The sequence below is a fragment of the Pelodiscus sinensis genome, chromosome 22 (assembly GCF_052426305.1).
Source record: "Pelodiscus sinensis isolate ZL-2025 chromosome 22, ASM5242630v1, whole genome shotgun sequence".
NCBI classification, from domain to species: Eukaryota; Metazoa; Chordata; order Testudines; family Trionychidae; genus Pelodiscus; species Pelodiscus sinensis.
The window spans coordinates 27711978-27734579 of record NC_143073.1 but is presented as its reverse complement, the minus strand read 5'-3'; the positions used below and the strand labels follow the sequence as shown (position 1 = coordinate 27734579).

Genomic DNA, 22602 nt, shown 5'->3' with positions numbered 1-22602 from the left:
CGGGCGCCTCAGCCACAGAGCCTGAAAACAAGAGGTCCTGTGGCACCGTAGAGACTAACCAAAATATACAGGGTCATGAGTTTCCGTGGGTAAAAGCCACATAGGGCTTTGAATTGGAATAGAAATAACAGGAACTAATATCTAAAGCACAATACTTGTCAATTTTAGGGTCTGTGTTAATGATGCTAATTAAATGGGCTAGATGTGACCCACTCATAGCTTTTGGTGTGAAAATGTGAATGTCAAAGGCAGAGGAAATTGGCTTTGTAATGTGCCAACCAGTTAATAGCTTTATTCAAGCTATTTTAGTGGATTTTAGGCTCACCCCTGGCAGCATCAACCCACCGCTGCCATGGTGGGCAGCATCAAGGCCTTCTCCAGCCACAAAGAAAAATGCCACCAGCCCTGGGTTAGTCACACTTATTGTAAGAGACAGCAAAACCCTAATCCAGGCCCGCGGCTCAGTCGTGGTCCCGAAGGCGGCAGCGAAAGCCCCAGCCCAGCGGCTCAGTCGTGGTCGCGAAGGCGGCAGCGAAAGCCCCAGGCCAGCGGCTCAGTCGTGATCCCGAAGGCGGCAGCGAAAGCCCCAGGCCAGCGGCTCAGTCGTGGTCCCGAAGGCGGCAGCGAAAGCCCCAGGCCCAGCGGCTCAGTCGTGGTCCCGAAGGCGGCAGCGAAAGCCCCAGGCCCAGCGGCTCAGTCGTCCCGAAGGCGGCAGCGAAAGCCCCAGGCCCAGCGGCTCAGTCGTCCCGAAGGCGGCAGCGAAAGCCCCAGGCCAGCGGCTCAGTCGTGGTCCCGAAGGCGGCAGCGAAAGCCCCAGGCCCAGCGGCTCAGTCGTCCCGAAGGCGGCAGCGAAAGCCCCAGGCCCAGCGGCTCAGTCGTGGTCCCGAAGGCGGCAGCGAAAGCCCCAGGCCAGCGGCTCAGTCGTGGTCCCGAAGGCGGCAGCGAAAGCCCCAGGCCCAGCGGCTCAGTCGTGGTCCCGAAGGCGGCAGCGAAAGCCCCAGGCCAGCGGCTCAGTCGTGGTCCCGAAGGCGGCAGCGAAAGCCCCAGGCCAGCGGCTCAGTCGTGGTCCCGAAGGCGGCAGCGAAAGCCCCAGGCCAGCGGCTCAGTCGTGGTCCCGAAGGCGGCAGCGAAAGCCCCAGGCCAGCGGCTCAGTCGTGGTCCCGAAGGCGGCAGCGAAAGCCCCAGGCCCAGCGGCTCAGTCGTGGTCCCGAAGGCGGCAGCGAAAGCCCCAGGCCAGCGGCTCAGTCGTGGTCCCGAAGGCGGCAGCGAAAGCCCCAGGCCAGCGGCTCAGTCGTGGTCCCGAAGGCGGCAGCGAAAGCCCCAGGCCAGCGGCTCAGTCGTGGTCCCGAAGGCGGCAGCGAAAGCCCCAGGCCAGCGGCTCAGTCGTGGTCCCGAAGGCGGCAGCGAAAGCCCCAGCCCAGCGGCTCAGTCGTGGTCCCGAAGGCGGCAGCGAAAGCCCCAGGCCAGCGGCTCAGTCGTGGTCCCGAAGGCGGCAGCGAAAGCCCCAGGCCAGCGGCTCAGTCGTGGTCCCGAAGGCGGCAGCGAAAGCCCCAGGCCAGCGGCTCAGTCGTGGTCCCGAAGGCGGCAGCGAAAGCCCCAGGCCAGCGGCTCAGTCGTCCCGAAGGCGGCAGCGAAAGCCCCAGGCCCAGCGGCTCAGTCGTGGTCCCGAAGGCGGCAGCGAAAGCCCCAGGCCAGCGGCTCAGTCGTGGTCCCGAAGGCGGCAGCGAAAGCCCCAGGCCCAGCGGCTCAGTCGTGGTCCCGAAGGTGGCAGCGAAAGCCCCAGGCCAGCGGCTCAGTCGTGGTCCCGAAGGCGGCAGCGAAAGCCCCAGGCCAGCGGCTCAGTCGTGGTCCCGAAGGCGGCAGCGAAAGCCCCAGGCCAGCGGCTCAGTCGTGGTCCCGAAGGCCCTAGTCCAGGGCCATTCACTGAGGGTGTCTGCAAAGGCCCCAAGAGAGGCTGCTAAGCCCCCCTCTTTCATTTGCCACCCTACGGAGGGAGAAGGAAGCAGCACTTGATCTAGAGGCAGAGGCCTCTGGGGCAGTGGCTGTTCAGTGGGAGGTGCCGGAGGAGCTGAGCTCGGGAGTCGCAGAGGCCAGGTCCTGGCTGAGCTAGTGGAGACCCCAGGCTGGATTTGGTGAGAAGTGGAGTCAGCAGCAGCATCAGGCTCCTTGCAGTACACATGGCTCCTGGCAGCAGGGAATGGGCTGGCCTGGTGTGGGGCCAGGGAACAGGGTCTCTGCCCCACTCACAGGCAGCAGCAGCAGCAGCAGGGAGCTGCCTGTACAGGAACTCACCTGCCCTCCAGACCCCCGGCAAGGAGAGACCTGTCCCCTGGCCCAGCAGAGAGGGGAGTTCTGAGCTTTGGCAAATCCAGACAAGGCCTGAGGCCTCCAGGCCCTTCCCCCAGGCCTGCTGGGAGCAGGCAGGACAGGAGTCCAGTTGGAGGGGGAGCCAGACACCAGAGTCTGTCCAAGGAGGCTGTGGGCAGAGCCAGGGGTCAGCCTAGGACGTCGCAGCAGCTCCCTGTCTCTGGGGGGAGCCATCTCAGGAGCAGTGGGGCTGGGGCTGGGGCAGGGGTTCCCAGGGAGCGGTGGGGCTGGCAGAGTCCAGGCCCACGGGATCCTCTGGCCGATCTCAGGCCAGGGGAGCCCCTGGGTCTGGGTCTGGGTCTGTCCAGGAGCCGTGTGGCCATCGCTGCCTGGCTGTCAGACGTACAGCGCCGGGGACATAATGAAGCCCTGCTCCTGGGAACCCTCCCCAGAGGCGAAGGAGAGGGCGTCATAGATGGGGTGGATCTGGTCCAGGTACTCGTCCTCCAGGCTGGGCCCTGGGGCTGCTGCCGGCTCCGTGTGCTCCCGCGTCGGCAGTTCGTGGTACCGGGGCAGGTCCTGCAAGGAGTTGAACGGACAGATGGGGTGGGCAGCAGGACACTGACCCCACAGCGACCTCCGCGCCCACAGACACAAGGACTAGCGGTGGCTTGTGGCTTAGAGCCGAGGGGCTCCTGCCTTCTCTCCCAGCTCGGGGAGGCAGTGGGGTCTAGGGGATCCAGTGGGGTGGAGGGCACAAAGCCAGGACTCCTGCCTTCTCTCCCAGCACGGGGAGGCAGTGGGGTCTAGGGGATCCAGTGGGGTGGAGGGCACAAAGCCAGGGCTCCTGCCTTCTCTCCCAGCTCGGGGAGGCAGTGGGGTGGAGGGCACAAAGCCAGGACTCCTGCCTTCTCTCCCAGCTCGGGGAGGCAGTGGGGTCTAGGGGATCCAGTGGGGTGGAGGGCACGAAGCCAGGGCTCCTGCCTTCTCTCCCAGCTCGGGGAGGGAGTGGGGTCTAGGGGATCCAGTGGGGTGGAGGGCACAAAGCCAGGACTCCTGCCTTCTCTCCCAGCTCGGGGAGGCAGTGGGGTCTAGGGGATCCAGTGGGGTGGAGGGCACAAAGCCAGGGCTCCTGCCTTCTCTCCCAGCTCGGGGAGGCAGTGGGGTCTAGGGGATCCAGTGGGGTGGAGGGCACAAAGCCATGGCTCCTGCCTTCTCTCCCAACTCGGGGAGGGAGTGGGGTATAGGGGATCCAGTGGGGTGGAGGGCACAAAGCCAGGACTCCTGCCTTCTCTCCCAGCTCGGGGAGGCAGTGGGGTCTAGGGGATCCAGTGGGGTGGAGGGCACAAAGCCAGGGCTCCTGCCTTCTCTCCCAGCTCGGGGAGGCAGTGGGGTCTAGGGGATCCAGTGGGGTGGAGGACACAAAGCCAGGACTCCTGCCTTCTCTCCCAACTCGGGGAGGGAGTGGGGTCTAGGGGATCCAGTGGGGTGGAGGGCACAAAGCCAGGACTCCTGCCTTCTCTCCCAGCTCGGGGAGGCAGTGGGGTCTAGGGGATCCAGTGGGGTGGAGGGCACAAAGCCAGGACTCCTGCCTTCTCTCCCAGCTCGGGGAGGGAGTGGGGTCTAGGGGATCCAGTGGGGTGGAGGGCACAAAGCCAGGACTCCTGCCTTCTCTCCCAGCTCGGGGAGGGAGTGGGGTCTAGGGGATCCAGTGGGGTGGAGGGCACAAAGCCAGGGCTCCTGCCTTCTCTCCCAGCTCGGGGAGGCAGTGGGGTCTAGGGGATCCAGTGGGGTGGAGGGCACAAAGCCAGGACTCCTGCCTTCTCTCCCAGCTCGGGGAGGGAGTGGGGTCTAGGGGATCCAGTGGGGTGGAGGGCACAAAGCCAGGACTCCTGCCTTCTCTCCCAACTCGGGGAGGGAGTGGGGTCTAGGGGATCCAGTGGGGTGGAGGGCACAAAGCCAGGACTCCTGCCTTCTCTCCCAGCTCGGGGAGGCAGTGGGGTCTAGGGGATCCAGTGGGGTGGAGGGCACAAAGCCAGGACTCCTGCCTTCTCTCCCAGCTCGGGGAGGCAGTGGGGTCTAGGGGATCCAGTGGGGTGGAGGGCACAAAGCCAGGACTCCTGCCTTCTCTCCCAACTCGGGGAGGGAGTGGGGTCTAGGGGATCCAGTGGGGTGGAGGGCACAAAGCCAGGACTCCTGCCTTCTCTCCCAGCTCGGGGAGGCAGTGGGGTCTAGGGGATCCAGTGGGGTGGAGGACACAAAGCCAGGACTCCTGCCTTCTCTCCCAGCTCGGGGAGGCAGTGGGGTCTAGGGGATCCAGTGGGGTGGAGGGCACAAAGCCAGGACTCCTGCCTTCTCTCCCAGCTCGGGGAGGCAGTGGGGTCTAGGGGATCCAGTGGGGTGGAGGGCACAAAGCCAGGGCTCCTGCCTTCTCTCCCAGCTCGGGGAGGCAGTGGGGTCTAGGGGATCCAGTGGGGTGGAGGGCACAAAGCCAGGCCTCCTGCCTTCTCTCCCAGCTCGGGGAGGCAGTGGGGTCTAGGGGATCCAGTGGGGTGGAGGGCACAAAGCCAGGACTCCTGCCTTCTCTCCCAGCTCGGGGAGGGAGTGGGGTCTAGGGGATCCAGTGGGGTGGAGGGCACAAAGCCATGGCTCCTGCCTTCTCTCCCAACTCGGGGAGGGAGTGGGGTCTAGGGGATCCAGTGGGGTGGAGGACACAAAGCCAGGGCTCCTGCCTTCTCTCCCAGCTCGGGGAGGCAGTGGGGTCTAGGGGATCCAGTGGGGTGGAGGGCACAAAGCCAGGACTCCTGCCTTCTCTCCCAGCTCGGGGAGGCAGTGGGGTCTAGGGGATCCAGTGGGGTGGAGGGCACAAAGCCAGGCCTCCTGCCTTCTCTCCCAGCTCGGGGAGGCAGTGGGGTCTAGGGGATCCAGTGGGGTGGAGGGCACAAAGCCAGGACTCCTGCCTTCTCTCCCAGCTCGGGGAGGCAGTGGGGTCTAGGGGATCCAGTGGGGTGGAGGGCACGAAGCCAGGGCTCCTGCCTTCTCTCCCAGCTCGGGGAGGCAGTGGGGTCTACGGGATCCAGTGGGGTGAAGGGCACGAAGCCAGGGCTCCTGCCTTCTCTCCCAGCTCGGGGAGGCAGTGGGGTCTAGGGGATCCAGTGGGGTGGAGGGCACGAAGCCAGGGCTCCTGCCTTCTCTCCCAGCTCGGGGAGGGAGTGGGGTCTACGGGATCCAGTGGGGTGGAGGGCACAAAGCCAGGACTCCTGCCTTCTCTCCCAGCTCGGGGAGGCAGTGGGGTCTAGGGGATCCAGTGGGGTGGAGGGCACAAAGCCATGGCTCCTGCCTTCTCTCCCAACTCGGGGAGGGAGTGGGGTCTAGGGGATCCAGTGGGGTGGAGGGCACAAAGCCAGGACTCCTGCCTTCTCTCCCAGCTCTGGGAGGCAGTGGGGTCTAGGGGATCCAGTGGGGTGGAGGGCACAAAGCCAGGGCTCCTGCCTTCTCTCCCAGCTCGGGGAGGCAGTGGGGCCTAGGGGATCCAGTGGGGTGGAGGACACAAAGCCAGGACTCCTGCCTTCTCTCCCAACTCGGGGAGGGAGTGGGGTCTAGGGGATCCAGTGGGGTGGAGGGCACAAAGCCAGGACTCCTGCCTTCTCTCCCAGCTCGGGGAGGCAGTGGGGTCTAGGGGATCCAGTGGGGTAGAGGGCACAAAGCCAGGACTCCTGCCTTCTCTCCCAACTCGGGGAGGGAGTGGGGTCTAGGGGATCCAGTGGGGTGGAGGGCACAAAGCCAGGGCTCCTGCCTTCTCTCCCAGCTCGGGGAGGGAGTGGGGTCTAGGGGATCCAGTGGGGTGGAGGGCACAAAGCCAGGGCTCCTGCCTTCTCTCCCAGCTCGGGGAGGCAGTGGGGTCTAGGGGATCCAGTGGGGTGGAGGGCACAAAGCCAGGACTCCTGCCTTCTCTCCCAGCTCGGGGAGGGAGTGGGGTCTAGGGGATCCAGTGGGGTGGAGGGCACAAAGCCAGGACTCCTGCCTTCTCTCCCAACTCGGGGAGGGAGTGGGGTCTAGGGGATCCAGTGGGGTGGAGGGCACAAAGCCAGGGCTCCTGCCTTCTCTCCCAGCTCGGGGAGGCAGTGGGGTCTAGGGGATCCAGTGGGGTGGAGGGCACAAAGCCAGGACTCCTGCCTTCTCTCCCAACTCGGGGAGGGAGTGGGGTCTAGGGGATCCAGTGGGGTGGAGGGCACAAAGCCAGGACTCCTGCCTTCTCTCCCAGCTCGGGGAGGCAGTGGGGTCTAGGGGATCCAGTGGGGTGGAGGGCACAAAGCCAGGACTCCTGCCTTCTCTCCCAGCTCGGGGAGGCAGTGGGGTCTAGGGGATCCAGTGGGGTGGAGGGCACAAAGCCAGGACTCCTGCCTTGTCTCCCAACTCGGGGAGGGAGTGGGGTCTAGGGGATCCAGTGGGGTGGAGGGCACAAAGCCAGGACTCCTGCCTTCTCTCCCAGCTCGGGGAGGCAGTGGGGTCTAGGGGATCCAGTGGGGTGGAGGACACAAAGCCAGGACTCCTGCCTTCTCTCCCAGCTCGGGGAGGCAGTGGGGTCTAGGGGATCCAGTGGGGTGGAGGGCACAAAGCCAGGACTCCTGCCTTCTCTCCCAGCTCGGGGAGGCAGTGGGGTCTAGGGGATCCAGTGGGGTGGAGGGCACAAAGCCAGGACTCCTGCCTTCTCTCCCAGCTCGGGGAGGCAGTGGGGTCTAGGGGATCCAGTGGGGTGGAGGGCACAAAGCCAGGACTCCTGCCTTCTCTCCCAGCTCGGGGAGGCAGTGGGGTCTAGGGGATCCAGTGGGGTGGAGGGCACGAAGCCAGGGCTCCTGCCTTCTCTCCCAGCTTCTGGGAGGGAGTGGGGTCTAGGGGATCCAGTGGGGTGGAGGGCACAAAGCCAGGACTCCTGCCTTCTCTCCCAGCTCTGGGAGGCAGTGGGGTCTAGGGGATCCAGTGGGGTGGAGGGCACGAAGCCAGGGCTCCTGCCTTCTCTCCCAGCTCGGGGAGGCAGTGGGGTTTAGGGGATCCAGTGGGGTGGAGGGCACAAAGCCAGGACTCCTGCCTTCTCTCCCAGCTCGGGGAGGCAGTGGGGTCTAGGGGATCCAGTGGGGTGGAGGGCACAAAGCCAGGACTCCTGCCTTCTCTCCCAGCTCGGGGAGGCAGTGGGGTCTAGGGGATCCAGTGGGGTGGAGGGCACAAAGCCAGGACTCCTGCCTTCTCTCCCAGCTCGGGGAGGCAGTGGGGTCTAGGGGATCCAGTGGGGTGGAGGGCACAAAGCCAGGACTCCTGCCTTCTCTCCCAGCTCCGGGAGGCAGTGGGGTCTAGGGGATCCAGTGGGGTGGAGGGCACAAAGCCAGGACTCCTGCCTTCTCTCCCAGCTCGGGGAGGCAGTGGGGTCTAGGGGATCCAGTGGGGTGGAGGGCACAAAGCCATGGCTCCTGCCTTCTCTCCCAACTCGGGGAGGGAGTGGGGTCTAGGGGATCCAGTGGGGTGGAGGGCACAAAGCCAGGACTCCTGCCTTCTCTCCCAGCTCGGGGAGGCAGTGGGGTCTAGGGGATCCAGTGGGGTGGAGGGCACAAAGCCAGGGCTCCTGCCTTCTCTCCCAGCTCGGGGAGGCAGTGGGGTCTAGGGGATCCAGTGGGGTGGAGGACACAAAGCCAGGACTCCTGCCTTCTCTCCCAACTCGGGGAGGGAGTGGGGTCTAGGGGATCCAGTGGGGTTGAGGGCACAAAGCCAGGACTCCTGCCTTCTCTCCCAGCTCGGGGAGGCAGTGGGGTCTAGGGGATCCAGTGGGGTGGAGGGCACAAAGCCAGGACTCCTGCCTTCTCTCCCAGCTCGGGGAGGGAGTGGGGTCTAGGGGATCCAGTGGGGTGGAGGGCACAAAGCCAGGACTCCTGCCTTCTCTCCCAGCTCGGGGAGGGAGTGGGGTCTAGGGGATCCAGTGGGGTGGAGGGCACAAAGCCAGGACTCCTGCCTTCTCTCCCAGCTCGGGGAGGCAGTGGGGTCTAGGGGATCCAGTGGGGTGGAGGGCACAAAGCCAGGGCTCCTGCCTTCTCTCCCAGCTCGGGGAGGCAGTGGGGTCTAGGGGATCCAGTGGGGTGGAGGACACAAAGCCAGGACTCCTGCCTTCTCTCCCAACTCGGGGAGGGAGTGGGGTCTAGGGGATCCAGTGGGGTGGAGGGCACAAAGCCAGGACTCCTGCCTTCTCTCCCAGCTCGGGGAGGCAGTGGGGTCTAGGGGATCCAGTGGGGTGGAGGGCACAAAGCCAGGACTCCTGCCTTCTCTCCCAGCTCGGGGAGGGAGTGGGGTCTAGGGGATCCAGTGGGGTGGAGGGCACAAAGCCAGGGCTCCTGCCTTCTCTCCCAGCTCGGGGAGGCAGTGGGGTCTAGGGGATCCAGTGGGGTGGAGGGCACGAAGCCAGGACTCCTGCCTTCTCTCCCAGCTCGGGGAGGCAGTGGGGTCTAGGGGATCCAGTGGGGTGGAGGGCACGAAGCCAGGGCTCCTGCCTTCTCTCCCAGCTCGGGGAGGCAGTGGGGTCTAGGGGATCCAGTGGGGTGGAGGGCACAAAGCCAGGGCTCCTGCCTTCTCTCCCAGCTCGGGGAGGGAGTGGGGTCTAGGGGATCCAGTGGGGTGGAGGGCACAAAGCCAGGAGTCCTGCCTTCTCTCCCAGCTCGGGGAGGGAGTGGGGTCTAGGGGATCCAGTGGGGTGGAGGGCACAAAGCCAGGGCTCCTGCCTTCTCTCCCAGCTCGGGGAGGCAGTGGGGTCTAGGGGATCCAGTGGGGTGGAGGGCACGAAGCCAGGGCTCCTGCCTTCTCTCCCAGCTCGGGGAGGCAGTGGGGTCTAGGGGATCCAGTGGGGTGGAGGGCACAAAGCCAGGACTCCTGCCTTCTCTCCCAGCTCGGGGAGGCAGTGGGGTCTAGGGGATCCAGTGGGGTGGAGGGCACAAAGCCAGGACTCCTACCTTCTCTCCCAGCTCGGGGAGGCAGTGGGGTCTAGGGGATCCAGTGGGGTGGAGGGCACAAAGCCAGGACTCCTGCCTTCTCTCCCAGCTCGGGGAGGCAGTGGGGTCTAGGGGATCCAGTGGGGTGGAGGGCACGAAGCCAGGGCTCCTGCCTTCTCTCCCAGCTCGGGGAGGGAGTGGGGTCTAGGGGATCCAGTGGGGTGGAGGGCACAAAGCCAGGACTCCTGCCTTCTCTCCCAGCTCGGGGAGGGAGTGGGGTCTAGGGGATCCAGTGGGGTGGAGGGCACAAAGCCAGGACTCCTGCCTTCTCTCCCAGCTCGGGGAGGCAGTGGGGTCTAGGGGATCCAGTGGGGTGGAGGGCACAAAGCCAGGACTCCTGCCTTCTCTCCCAGCTCGGGGAGGCAGTGGGGTCTAGGGGATCCAGTGGGGTGGAGGGCACAAAGCCAGGACTCCTGCCTTCTCTCCCAGCTCGGGGAGGGAGTGGGGTCTAGGGGATCCAGTGGGGTGGAGGGCACAAAGCCAGGGCTCCTGCCTTCTCTCCCAGCTCGGGGAGGCAGTGGGGTCTAGGGGATCCAGTGGGGTGGAGGGCACAAAGCCAGGGCTCCTGCCTTCTCTCCCAGCTCGGGGAGGAGGCAGTGGGGTCTAGGGGATCCAGTGGGGTTGAGGGCACAAAGCCAGGGCTCCTGCCTTCTCTCCCAGCTCGGGGAGGCAGTGGGGTCTAGGGGATCCAGTGGGGTGGAGGGCACGAAGCCAGGGCTCCTGCCTTCTCTCCCAGCTCGGGGAGGGAGTGGGGTCTAGGGGATCCAGTGGGGTGGAGGGCACAAAGCCAGGACTCCTGCCTTCTCTCCCAGCTCGGGGAGGCAGTGGGGTCTAGGGGATCCAGTGGGGTGGAGGGCACAAAGCCAGGACTCCTGCCTTCTCTCCCAGCTTGGGGAGGCAGTGGGGTCTAGGGGATCCAGTGGGGTGGAGGGCACAAAGCCAGGACTCCTGCCTTCTCTCCCAGCTCGGGGAGGCAGTGGGGTCTAGGGGATCCAGTGGGGTGGAGGGCACAAAGCCAGGACTCCTGCCTTCTCTCCCAGCTCGGGGAGGCAGTGGGGTCTAGGGGATCCAGTGGGGTGGAGGGCACAAAGCCAGGACTCCTGCCTTCTCTCCCAGCTCGGGGAGGCAGTGGGGTCTAGGGGATCCAGTGGGGTGGAGGGCACGAAGCCAGGGCTCCTGCCTTCTCTCCCAGCTCGGGGAGGCAGTGGGGTCTAGGGGATCCAGTGGGGTGGAGGGCACAAAGCCAGGACTCCTGCCTTCTCTCCCAGCTCGGGGAGGGAGTGGGGTCTAGGGGATCCAGTGGGGTGGAGGGCACAAAGCCAGGACTCCTGCCTTCTCTCCCAGCTCGGGGAGGCAGTGGGGTCTAGGGGATCCAGTGGGGTGGAGGGCACAAAGCCAGGACTCCTGCCTTCTCTCCCAGCTTGGGGAGGCAGTGGGGTCTAGGGGATCCAGTGGGGTGGAGGGCACAAAGCCAGGACTCCTGCCTTCTCTCCCAGCTCGGGGAGGAGGCAGTGGGGTCTAGGGGATCCAGTGAGGTGGAGGGCACGAAGCCAGGGCTCCTGCCTTCTCTCCCAGCTCGGGGAGGCAGTGGGGTCTAGGGGATCCAGTGGGGTGGAGGGCACAAAGCCAGGACTCCTGCCTTCTCTCCCAGCTCGGGGAAGCAGTGGGGTCTAGGGGATCCAGTGGGGTGGAGGGCACAAAGCCAGGACTCCTGCCTTCTCTCCCAGCTCGGGGAGGCAGTGGGGTCTAGGGGATCCAGTGGGGTGGAGGGCACGAAGCCAGGGCTCCTGCCTTCTCTCCCAGCTCGGGGAGGGAGTGGGGTCTAGGGGATCCAGTGGGGTGGAGGGCACAAAGCCAGGACTCCTGCCTTCTCTCCCAGCTCGGGGAGGGGCCTGGTGGGGAGAGGCCCAGAGGGGTTTCTGAGCAGACATGGTGCTTAGGAGTCACCGTGGTGGGGGGCTGGGCTCCTGCATCCCGACCCTGAATCCCCCTCCCTGTAGTTACCGGCTCTCTGGGGCCCCCAACCATGCTGGGCTCGAAGTAGGCGGCTTTCAGGGGGATGCTCTCTGCCACGGGGGGATTTGAGACCTGGAACGAACCAGACACGCTGAGCACAGGCCAGAGCCGGACTGCTCCTCACAGCCAGCAAGAGAACCCAGGAGCCCATGGGACACAGCCCCCCCACGGGACCCTGACCCACACGGGACAAAGCCCCCCACGGCACACAGCCCCCCACGGGTCCCTGACCCCCACGGGACACAGCCCCCCACGGATCCCTGACCCCCACGGGACACAGCCCCCCACGGGACACTGCCCCCCACGGGACGCAGCCCCCCACGGGACGCAGCCCCCCTACCTGCTCCAGCTCCTCAATCTTCTTCTGGGGTGGGGGTGGCTTGTAGGCCGGGGGCCCGTCCAGGCTGCAAGGGGCAGATGGAGGCAGAGAGGTGAATGTGGGTGGAGGCGGGGGGGGGGGGGGGGGAAGGCATGTGCCTGAACCCCTTCCCCCCCCCTCGGATCCTTGAGCGTCCTCAGAACCTTCGCCCCAGGCTGCAGCCCCGGTTCCCACTGCAGGTGCTCGGAGACACTCCCCTCATCCTCCCCCCGGGCAGCGCCCCGATCCCCAACCCCTGCGCCCCAGCACCGCCCTGCGCCCCAGCACCGCCCTGCTCCCTGTGCCCCAGCACCACCCTGCTCCCAACCCCTGCACCCCAGCACCGCCCTGCGCCCCAGCACCGCCCCCCCCGTGCCCCAGCACCGCCCTGTGCCCCAGCACCGCCCCGCCCCCTGCGCCCCAGCACCGCACCGCCCCCTCCGCCCCAGCACCGCCCCGCTCCCTGTGCCCCAGCACCGCCCTGCGCCCCAGCACCGCCCCGATCCCAACCCCTGCGCCCCAGCACCGCCCCGCTCCCTGTGCCCCAGCACCACCCTGCGCCCCAGCACCGCCCCGATCCCAACCCCTGCGCCCCAGCACCGCCCTGCGCCCCAGCACCGCCCCCCCGGTGCCCCAGCACCGCCCTGTGCCCCAGCACCGCCCCGCCCCCTGCGCCCCAGCACCGCCCCGCTCCCTGCGCCCCAGCACCGCACCGCCCCCTCCGCCCCAGCACCGCCCCGCTCCCTGTGCCCCAGCACCGCCCTGCGCCCCAGCACCGCCCCGATCCCAACCCCTGCGCCCCAGCACCGCCCCGCTCCCTGTGCCCCAGCACCACCCTGCGCCCCAGCACCGCCCCGATCCCAACCCCTGCGCCCCAGCACCGCCCCGCTCCCAACCCCTGCGCCCCGGCACTGCCCCGCTCCCTGCGCCCCAGCACCGCCCTGCGCCCCAGCACCGCCCCGATCCCAACCCCTGCGCCCCAGCACCGCCCCGCTCCCAACCCCTGCGCCCCGGCACTGCCCCGCTCCCTGTGCCCCAGCACCGCCCTGCGCCCCAGCACCGCCCCGATCCCAACCCCTGCGCCCCAGCACCGCCCCGCTCCCTGTGCCCCAGCACCACCCTGCGCCCCAGCACCGCCCCGATCCCAACCCCTGCGCCCCAGCACCGCCCCGCTCCCTGCGCCCCAGCACCAACCTGCGCCCCAGCACCGCCCCAATCCCAACCCCTGTGCCCCAGCACCGCCCTGCGCCCCAGCACCGCCCCGCCTCCTACGCCCCAGCACCACCCTGCGCCCCAGCACCGCCCCAATCCCAACCCCTGCGCCCCAGCACCACCCTGCGCCCCAGCACCGCCCCAATCCCAACCCCTGCGCCCCAGCACCGCCCTGCGCCCCAGCACCGCCCCGCTCCCTATGCCCCAGCACCGCCCCGCTCCCTGCGCCCCAGCACCGCCCCGCCCCCTGCGCCCCAGCACCGCCCAGCTCCCTGTGCCCCAGCACCGCCCCGCTCCCAACCCCTGTGCCCCAGCACCGCCCCGATCCCAACCCCTTCGCCCCAGCACCGCCCCGATCCCAACCCCTGCGCCCCAGCACCGCCCTGCGCCCCAGCACCGCCCCGCTCCCAACCCCTGCGCCCCAGCACCGCCCCGCTCCCTGCGCCCCAGCACCGCCCTGATCCCCAACCCCTGCGCCCCAGCACCGCCCCGCTCCCTGCGCCCCGGCACCGCCCCGCTCCCAACCCCTGCGCCCCGGCACCGCCCCGCTCCCAACCCCTGCGCCCCAGCACCGCCCTGATCCCAACCCCTGCGCCCCGGCACCGCCCCGCTCCCAACCCCTGCGCCCCGGCACCGCCCCGCTCCCTGCGCCCCAGCACCGCCCCGCTCCCAACCCCTGCGCCCCGGCACCGCCCTGATCCCAACCCCTGCGCCCCGGCACCGCCCCGCTCCCAACCCCTGCGCCCCAGCACCGCCCTGATCCCAACCCCTGCGCCCCGGCACCGCCCCGCTCCCTGCGCCCCGGCACCGCCCCGCTCCCAACCCCTGCGCCCCAGCACCGCCCCGCTCCCAACCCCTGCGCCCCAGCACTGCCCCGCTCCCTGCGCCCCAGCACCGCCCCGATCCCAACCCCTGCGCCCCAGCACCGCCCCGATCCCTGCGCCTCAGCACCGCCCCGCTCCCAACCCCTGCGCCCCAGCACTGCCCCGCTCCCTGCGCCCCAGCACCGCCCCGATCCCAACCCCTGCGCCCCAGCACCGCCCCGATCCCAACCCCTTCGCCCCAGCACCGCCCCGATCCCTGCGCCTCAGCACCGCCCCGCTCCCAACCCCTGCGCCCCAGCACCGCCCCGCTCCCAACCCCTGCGCCCCAGCACTGCCCCGCTCCCTGCGCCCCGGCACCGCCCCGCTCCCAACCCCTGCGCCCCAGCACTGCCCCGCTCCCTGCGCCCCAGCACCGCCCCGCTCCCAACCCCTGCGCCCCGGCACCGCCCCGCTCCCAACCCCTGCGCCCCAGCACCGCCCCGATCCCAACCCCTTCGCCCCAGCACCGCCCCGCTCCCTGCGCCCCGGCACCGCCCCGCTCCCAACCCCTGCGCCCCAGCACTGCCCCGCTCCCTGCGCCCCAGCACCGCCCCGCACCCAACCCCTGCGCCCCGGCACCGCCCCGCTCCCAACCCCTGCGCCCCAGCACCGCCCTGATCCCAACCCCTGCGCCCCGGCACCGCCCCGCTCCCTGCGCCCCGGCACCGCCCCGCTCCCAACCCCTGCGCCCCAGCACCGCCCCGCCCTCAACCCCTGTGCCCCGGCACCGCCCCGCTCCCAACCCCTGCTCCCCAGCACCGCCCCGCCCTCAACCCCTGCGCCCCAGCACCGCCCCGCCCTCAACCCCTGTGCCCCAGCACTGCCCCGCTCCCTGCGCCCCAGCACCGCCCCGCTCCCAACCCCTGCGCCCCGGCACCGCCCCGCTCCCTGCGCCCCAGCACCGCCCCGCTCCCAACCCCTGCGCCCCAGCACCGCCCCGCCCTCAACCCCTGTGCCCCAGCACTGCCCTGCTCCCTGCGCCCCAGCACCGCCCCGCTCCCAACCCCTGCGCCCCAGCACTGCCCCGCTCCCTGCGCCCCAGCACCGCCCCGCTCCCAACCCCTGCGCCCCGGCACCGCCCCGCTCCCAACCCCTGCGCCCCAGCACCGCCCTGATCCCAACCCCTGCGCCCCGGCACCGCCCCGCTCCCTGCGCCCCGGCACCGCCCCGCTCCCAACCCCTGCGCCCCAGCACCGCCCCGCCCTCAACCCCTGTGCCCCGGCACCGCCCCGATCCCAACCCCTGCGCCCCAGCACTGCCCCGCCCTCAACCCCTGCGCCCCAGCACCGCCCCGCCCTCAACCCCTGTGCCCCAGCACTGCCCCGCTCCCTGCGCCCCAGCACCGCCCTGCTCCCAACCCCTGCGCCCCGGCACCGCCCCGCTCCCTGCGCCCCAGCACCGCCCCGCTCCCAACCCCTGCGCCCCGGCACCGCCCTGATCCCAACCCCTGTGCCCCAGCACTGCCCCGCTCCCAACCCCTGCGCCCCGGCACCGCCCTGATCCCAACCCCTGCGCCCCAGCACCGCCCCGCTCCCAACCCCTGTGCCCCAGCACTGCCCCGCTCCCTGCGCCCCAGCACCGCCCCGCTCCCAACCCCTGCGCCCCGGCACCGCCCCGCTCCCTGCGCCCCAGCACCGCCCCGCTCCCAACCCCTGCGCCCCAGCACTGCCCCGCCCTCAACCCCTGTGCCCCAGCACCGCCCCGCTCCCAACCCCTGCGCCCCGGCACCGCCCCGCTCCCTGCGCCCCGGCACCGCCCCGCTCCCAACCCCTGCGCCCCAGCACCGCCCCGCTCCCAACCCCTGCGCCCCAGCACTGCCCCGCTCCCTGCGCCCCAGCACCGCCCCGATCCCAACCCCTGCGCCCCAGCACCGCCCCGATCCCAACCCCTTCGCCCCAGCACCGCCCCGATCCCTGCGCCCCGGCACCGCCCCGCTCCCACCCCTGCGCCCCGGCACCGCCCCGCTCCCAACCCCTGCGCCCCGGCACCGCCCCGCTCCCAACCCCTGCGCCCCGGCACCGCCCCGCTCCCTGCGCCCCAGCACCGCCCCGCTCCCAACCCCTGCGCCCCGGCACCGCCCCGCTCCCTGCGCCTGCGCCAGAGCCGGCCAGTGGCTCACTCGTCGTCCTGCTCCGCGCGATTCTTCTGCTGCTGGCGGAAGATCAGGACTCCGGTGGCCACCACGGCCACGGCCACGATGGCAGCGATGATGCCGCCGATGATGCCCCCGGTGGTGCCCGCGCCGGCCGTGTTGGGATGGGCTAGAAGAGACAGGGAGCGGGCATGAGGGAGGCGGGCGTGTCCCCCCCGGCCCCCTGTGGGCACAGAGCTCCCTTCCTCTGGCTCCTGCGTCACAGCTCTGCCCTGCCCTAGCCCCCCATAGCTCCCGGTCGGGGGGGTAGGACCCCCCTCCCTGGGGCTCACGCTAGACAATGGGGAGCCCCCTCTGCCAGCCTTGGTTTGCCCCTCCTGGGGTCACAGGCGTTTGTGCTGTCCGAGGGGAGCAGGGTGCAGAGCAGATGAGAACCCCCGAGCCCAGCACCGTCTCCTCAACCGACATCTCACCCCCCCTCGGGCTGGCCCCATCCCCCCTCCGGCCCCTCCCCCAGTGCCAGCCCCATCTCCCCGTCCCTCCCCCAGCCCTTCCCCCTGCTGGCATTGGGCTGGGGGTCCCGGCCCCCCTGGCCCAGCCCTTAGGCCCCCACCAGGTGGCGCTGCCAGGCTGCTCTCTGGCCCCCAGCCCATAGGGTCCCGGGCAGCGGGCTGGGAAGCAGTGGACCCCACTCTGAGAGGGCAGTGGGGACCAGCGGGTAGAGCAGGGTGGAGGCGGAGGGCCAGGATTCGTGGGTGCAGAAACCCCCGGCTCCGGAATCAGCACTTTCAAGCTGCTGAGTTTCAGAGGAGCCCAAGGAGCCGGCGAGCCAGACCCCTGGCTGCCCCAGGAACTCTTGTGCGGGGGGGGGGGGGGGGGGGGGGGGCTGTCTGCTCTGTGACCGGGTCCCTGCGCTGGGCTGGGATCCCACTGACTCCCCCACGTGTGCGTTGGCCCAGACACCCAGGGAACAAGGCTCTTCCCAGGGGAGACGGCACCCGGCTGGGGGCGGGGCCGGGGCAGTTTCTGGCTGGGAAACATGAAGGGAGCAGACTAAGCTGGGTGCTGAGGGGCGATGGACCCTGCCCCAAGGGGCGCCCTGGCCCGGACTCCTGTAGCCACCTCACGTCTGGGCTGGGCTGTCCCGGAGACGCAATACCCCCCCCCCCCGTTCCACTGGCCGGTGGAGTCTGTTCTGGCTGCTCCGGGGTGCAGGATTGGGGGGTCCCCGACCACACCCCTTGTCTGGGGGTCCCTGGCCCCAGGAAACGCTCCCCAACTCTCCCCAGCTGAGAGCTGATGCCCGGCCCAGGGTAGAGGGAAGAAGGCAGGGGCTGGCAGGTCGTGGATGTCGGGCCCTGGGTCTTGCTGCTACAGGGGATCAGTGGGGGTGCCAAGGCAGCTACCTGCCCAGCCTGCCCCAGAAGCAGCTTCTAGGTGGGAGGGAGGGAGGGAGGGAGGGGGAATGCCCCGGGCTGCACACACTGCCCCTACCCCAGCACACTCCCATTGGCTGGGAACTGCCGCTGGCTGCGTCCGGGGCAGCATGGTCTGTGGGGCCTTTGGCTCCCCCTCCTCCGGGAGCCGCTCAAAGCCAGAGGCCCCTGCTGCCCCCGAAGCTGAGCCGCAGCCCCACCCGGAGCCCACACGCTGCTCCGACACCAACCGTTTTCTTCAGCTGGGCCGTGAGAAAACCTGCTTGAAAACGGCTGGTTGAGCCTGCAGGTGCCACAGCGAGGCGCCTCCCGTGGGGGGGACGGGGGGTAAGGAACAGGGCTGCGGGCTCCCCGGCCGGCCTTGGGCCCGTCCTTCCTGCCTCGCTGGAGCCGGGGTGTCTTCCCTATGGAAGGGCCGTGCCTGGGCACCCACCCCTGCTCCCCCCACGCACCCAAGGTAGAACCCAGGCGTGCAGGACCCCCCACGCTCCAGGAGAGAGTACAGGCCCAACCAGGCTGGCTCAGACCAAAAGCCCATCTGGCCCAGCATCCTGCCTGCGACAGCGGTCCCTGCCAGGGGCCCAGAGAGAGGAAACAGAGTGTCGCCCACTCCCAGCCTGACCTACAACGCCAGGGACACCAGCCCTGCCCTGGCTAATGGCCACTGATGGACCCAACCTTCATAGGTGGATCTCACAGGGTTCCAAAAAGAGCTCAAGTCCTGATCTTCACAGTCTCCTCTGGCAAGGAGTTCCACAGGTTAACTGTGCACTGTATAAGGAAATGCTTCCTTCACCTTGAACCTGCTGCCCATTAATGTCATTGGGTGTTAGGAGAACCCAGCCCGGCTAACCACTAGCCCACTCCCAGGGGTTTGGCTGACAGGAGGAGGGGCAGGGAGCGGTGCTGCCTGGGTAGGTGTGGGAAAGGCAGCAGAAGGGGGGGCTGGGTCAGGGTCAGCCCTCCCCCGCGAGCGAAAGGGAGGAGACGGAGCCAAGTTTCACTGTGTGCCGGGAGACGAAATACCAAAGCAGTGAAATCAGGCAGGGACACCCTCCCCCGCCCTGGCTGCCTCCAGGGCCTCCGCCCTCCACCCCCCACCAGGGCTGGGAGCCGAGCAGGCCGGTTATCGGATCTCGCCTCCTCCCCGTGGGAACAAAGTCCGACTCCCCGGGCCTGGCTCCCTGCCAGATGCAGCCGGCCCCCCTCCCCGCAGCCAGCTCCGCCCCCACCCTCCACACCTGCAGCCGGCCCCCCTCCCCGCAGCCAGCTCCGCCCCCACCCTCCACACCTGCAGCCGGCCCCCCTCCCCGCAGCCAGCTCCGCCCCCACCCTCCGCACCTGCAGCCGGCCCCCCCTGCCCTGCAGCCAGCTCCGCCCCCACCCTCCGCACCTGCAGGCGGCCCCCCTCCCCGCAGCCAGCTCCGCCCCCACCCTCCGCACCTGCAGCCGGCCCCCCCTGCCCTGCAGCCAGCTCCGCCCCCACCCTCCGCACCTGCAGGCGGCCCCCCTCCCCGCAGCCAGCTCCCCTCCCCGCAGCCAGCTCCGCCCCCACCCTCCACACCTGCAGCCGGCCCCCCCTGCCCGCAGCCAGCCCCCCTCCCCGCAGCCAGCTCTGCCCCCACCCTCCGCACCTGCAGCCGGCCCCCCCTCCCCGCAGCCAGCCCCCCTCCCCGCAGCCAGCTCCGCCCCCACCCTCCACACCTGCAGCCGGCCCCCCTCCCCGCAGCCAGCTCCGCCCCCACCCTCCACACCTGCAGCCGGCCCCCCTCCCCGCAGCCAGCTCCGCCCCCACCCTCCGCACCTGCAGCCGGCCCCCCCTGCCCTGCAGCCAGCTCCGCCCCCACCCTCCGCACCTGCAGGCGGCCCCCCTCCCCGCAGCCAGCTCCCCTCCCCGCAGCCAGCTCCGCCCCCACCCTCCACACCTGCAGCCGGCCCCCCCTGCCCGCAGCCAGCCCCCCTCCCCGCAGCCAGCTCCGCCCCCACCCTCCGCACCTGCAGCCGGCCCCCCCTGCCCGCAGCCAGCCCCCCTCCCCGCAGCCAGCTCCGCCCCCACCCTCCGCACTTGCAGCCGGCCCCCCCTCCCCGCAGCCAGCTCCGCCCCCACCCTCCGCACCTGCAGGCGGCCCCCCTCCCCGCAGCCAGCTCCGCCCCCACCCTCCGCACCTGCAGGCGGCCCCCCTCCCCGCAGCCAGCTCCCCTCCCCACAGCCAGCTCCGCCCCCACCCTCCGCACCTGCAGCCGGCCCCTCTCCCCACAGCCAGCCCCCCTCCCCGCAGCCAGCTCCGCCCCCACCCTCCGCACCTGCAGGCGGCCCCCCTCCCCGCAGCCAGCTCCGCGCCCACCCTCCGCACCTGCAGGCGGCCCCCCTCCCCGCAGCCAGCTCCCCTCCCCGCAGCCAGCTCCGCCCCCACCCTCCACACCTGCAGCCGGCCCCCCCTGCCCGCAGCCAGCCCCCCTCCCCGCAGCCAGCTCCGCCCCCACCCTCCGCACCTGCAGCCGGCCCCCCCTGCCCGCAGCCAGCCCCCCTCCCCGCAGCCAGCTCCGCCCCCACCCTCCGCACCTGCAGCCGGCCCCCCCTCCCCGCAGCCAGCTCCGCCCCCACCCTCCACACCTGCAGCCGGCCCCCCCTCCCCGCAGCCAGCCCCCCTCCCCGCAGCCAGCTCCGCCCCCACCCTCCACACCTGCAGCCGGCCCCCCCTGCCCGCAGCCAGCTCCGCCCCCACCCTCCGCACCTGCAGCCGGCCCCCCCTGCCCGCAGCCAGCCCCCCTCCCCGCAGCCAGCTCCGCCCCCACCCTCCGCACCTGCAGCCGGCCCCCCCTCCCCGCAGCCAGCTCCGCCCCCACCCTCCGCACCTGCAGCCGGCCCCCCTCCCCGCAGCCAGCTCCACCCCCACCCTCCGCACCTGCAGCCGGCCCCCCCTCCCCGCAGCCAGCCCCCCTCCCCGCAGCCAGCTCCGCCCCCACCCTCCGCACCTGCAGCCGGCCCCCCCTCCCCGCAGCCAGCTCCGTCCCCACCCTCCGCACCTGCAGCCGGCTCCCCCTCCCCGCAGCCAGCTCCGCCCCCACCCTCCACACCTGCAGCTGCCCCCCCTGCCCGCAGCCAGCCCCCCCACCCTGCAGCCAGCTCCGCCCCCACCCCCTGGCACCTGCAGCCGGCCCAACCCCTACCCACCTGCCCCTGCCAACAGCTCTGCCCCCACCCTTCTGCACCAGCAGTCAGCGTGCCCTCCCAGCCAGCTCTGCCCCACCCTTCTGCACCTACACCCAGCCTGCCCCCACCCCCGTAGCCAGCTCTTCCCCCACCCCTCTACACCAGCAACCAGCCCTCCCCCCGCCCACAGCCAATTCTGCCCCCACCTCCCTGCCCTTGCAGCCAGCCCAGCCCGTGCCCCCAACCCTGCCCCCTACCCCTGCATCCAGCTCTCTTCTCTAGCCCTGCAGTCCCTGTGCTGCTGTGCCCAGCTCTCTGCTCCCTACCCTGCCCCTCCAGGGGCCATGGGCCAGACCCTTGGGCTCCCCCTTTCCCTCCCATGCTATGGGGCCCTGAGACCTTCCCAGCTGTGACCCCGAGGTCCCCAAACTCCCTCCTGGGCTGCTGGGCCTCAAGAGCCTCCCCCCTCCCCCCAGTTCCCTCCTGGGCTCTGGAGCCCTGAGCCACCTTAATTGATCCTGGCGGCTTGGAGAACCCCAACCCAGGCTAGTGACCCCTCCCAAAGGGGAGGACAGAACAATGGTTAGAGCGCGCCTGGGACTCAGGAGTCCCATGCCACGTGCGCAGGGGCCACGTGACAGGCCCTGGCTGGCTGCACCCGGCTTTGAGGTCCCTGGAGGAGCAGTCGCCTCACCTGGCTGAAGGGTTTGGCCACGACAGGTGAATCCCCCCAACAGGCCAGAGGCGAGGGGGGACGATGAGACTGAAATAGGGGCTGGTACTTCCCCCTTGGAATAAACAGGAACACAGCCCAGCTCCCGGGGGGGGGGGGGGGGGGGGACAGGAATTCGCTCCGGCCCCACCTAGGGATCGGTTAATCGAAGTCGAGCAACCTCACGAATTCTTATGGGTCGAGAGGCGGCAGCCAGCGCTCCAGCCCCTCCCCCGTGTGTCAGAGGAGCGACGTGGGGCTCCGGGCGGGGGCTGGTCCATGGGGAGATGGGGACAGTCTATGGCATGAACCCAATGGGGTAAGCGGCTGCACTGTCCCCCCCCAGCTCCACCAGCCGCTTTGTTCCAGGTGGCTCCGAAGGGACCCAGGGAGAGGTGGCTCCCTGCCAGGGCAGCCCCACAGGGACGTAGGCGGAGGTGGGGGCAGGGAGGCTGACCTGGCTGGAGACGGGGGGGGGGGGCACTGGCCTGGCTCCCTGAGGTGGGGGGGGCACTGGCCTGGCTCCCTGAGTCGGGGGGGGGGGGCACTGGCATGGCTCCCCGAGTCGGGGGGGGGGGGGGGAATGGCATGCCTGGAGACTGGCTGAGGCGGGGGGGCACTGGCCTGGCTCCCTGAGTCGGGGGTGGGGGCACTGGCCTGGCTCCCTGAGGCGGGGGAGGGGCACTGGCCTGGCTCCCTGAGGCGGGGGAGGGGCACTGGCCTGGCTCCCTGAGGCGGGGGGGGGGGCTGGCCTGGCTCCCTGAGGCGGGGGGGGCACTGGCCTGGCTCCCTGAGGCGGGGGGGGGCACTGGCCTGGCTCCCTGAGGCGGGGGGGGCACTGGCCTGGCTCCCTGAGGCGGGGGGGGCACTGGCCTGGCTCCCTGAGGCGGGGGGGGGGGGGGCACTGGCCTGGCTCCCTGAGGCGGGTGGGGGCACTGGCCTGGCTCCCTGAGGCGGGGGTGGGGGCACTGGCCTGGCTCCCTGAGGCGGGGGGGGGCACTGGCCTGGCTCCCTGAGGCGGGGGGGGGCACTGGCCTGGCTCCCTGAGGCGGGGGGGGCACTGGCCTGGCTCCCTGAGGCGGGGGGGCACTGGCCTGGCTCCCTGAGGCGGGGGAGGGGCACTGGCCTGGCTCCCTGAGGCGGGGGGAGGGGCACTGGCCTGGCTCCCTGAGGCGGGGGGGGCACTGGCCTGGCTCCCTGAGGCGGGGGGGCACTGGCCTGGCTCCCTGAGGCGGGTGGGGGCACTGGCCTGGCTCCCTGAGGCGGGGGGGGGCACTGGCCTGGCTCCCTGAGGCGGGGGGTGGGGCACTGGCCTGGCTCCCTGAGGCGGGGGGGGCACTGGCCTGGCTCCCTGAGGCGGGGGGGGCACTGGCCTGGCTCCCTGAGGCGGGGGGGCACTGGCCTGGCTCCCTGAGGCGGGGGGG

General features: G+C 70.6%; 1 protein-coding gene across 1 annotated transcript in view; it reads right to left on the bottom strand.

The window, feature by feature from the left end:
• Positions 1 to 258: 258 nt before the first annotated feature.
• The window catches only part of NECTIN2 (nectin cell adhesion molecule 2), a 61610-nt gene continuing 39266 nt past the window's right edge, over positions 259 to 22602 (bottom strand). Inside the window, exons 6-9 of the mRNA XM_075915948.2 lie at positions 15904 to 16045; positions 11692 to 11755; positions 11340 to 11423; positions 259 to 2886 (exon numbers count right to left, since the gene is read on the bottom strand). Of these exons, the coding sequence (XP_075772063.1) occupies positions 2704 to 2886; positions 11340 to 11423; positions 11692 to 11755; positions 15904 to 16045 (473 nt within the window). The 3' untranslated portion in view covers positions 259 to 2703. The remainder of the gene's footprint in view (positions 2887 to 11339; positions 11424 to 11691; positions 11756 to 15903; positions 16046 to 22602) is intronic.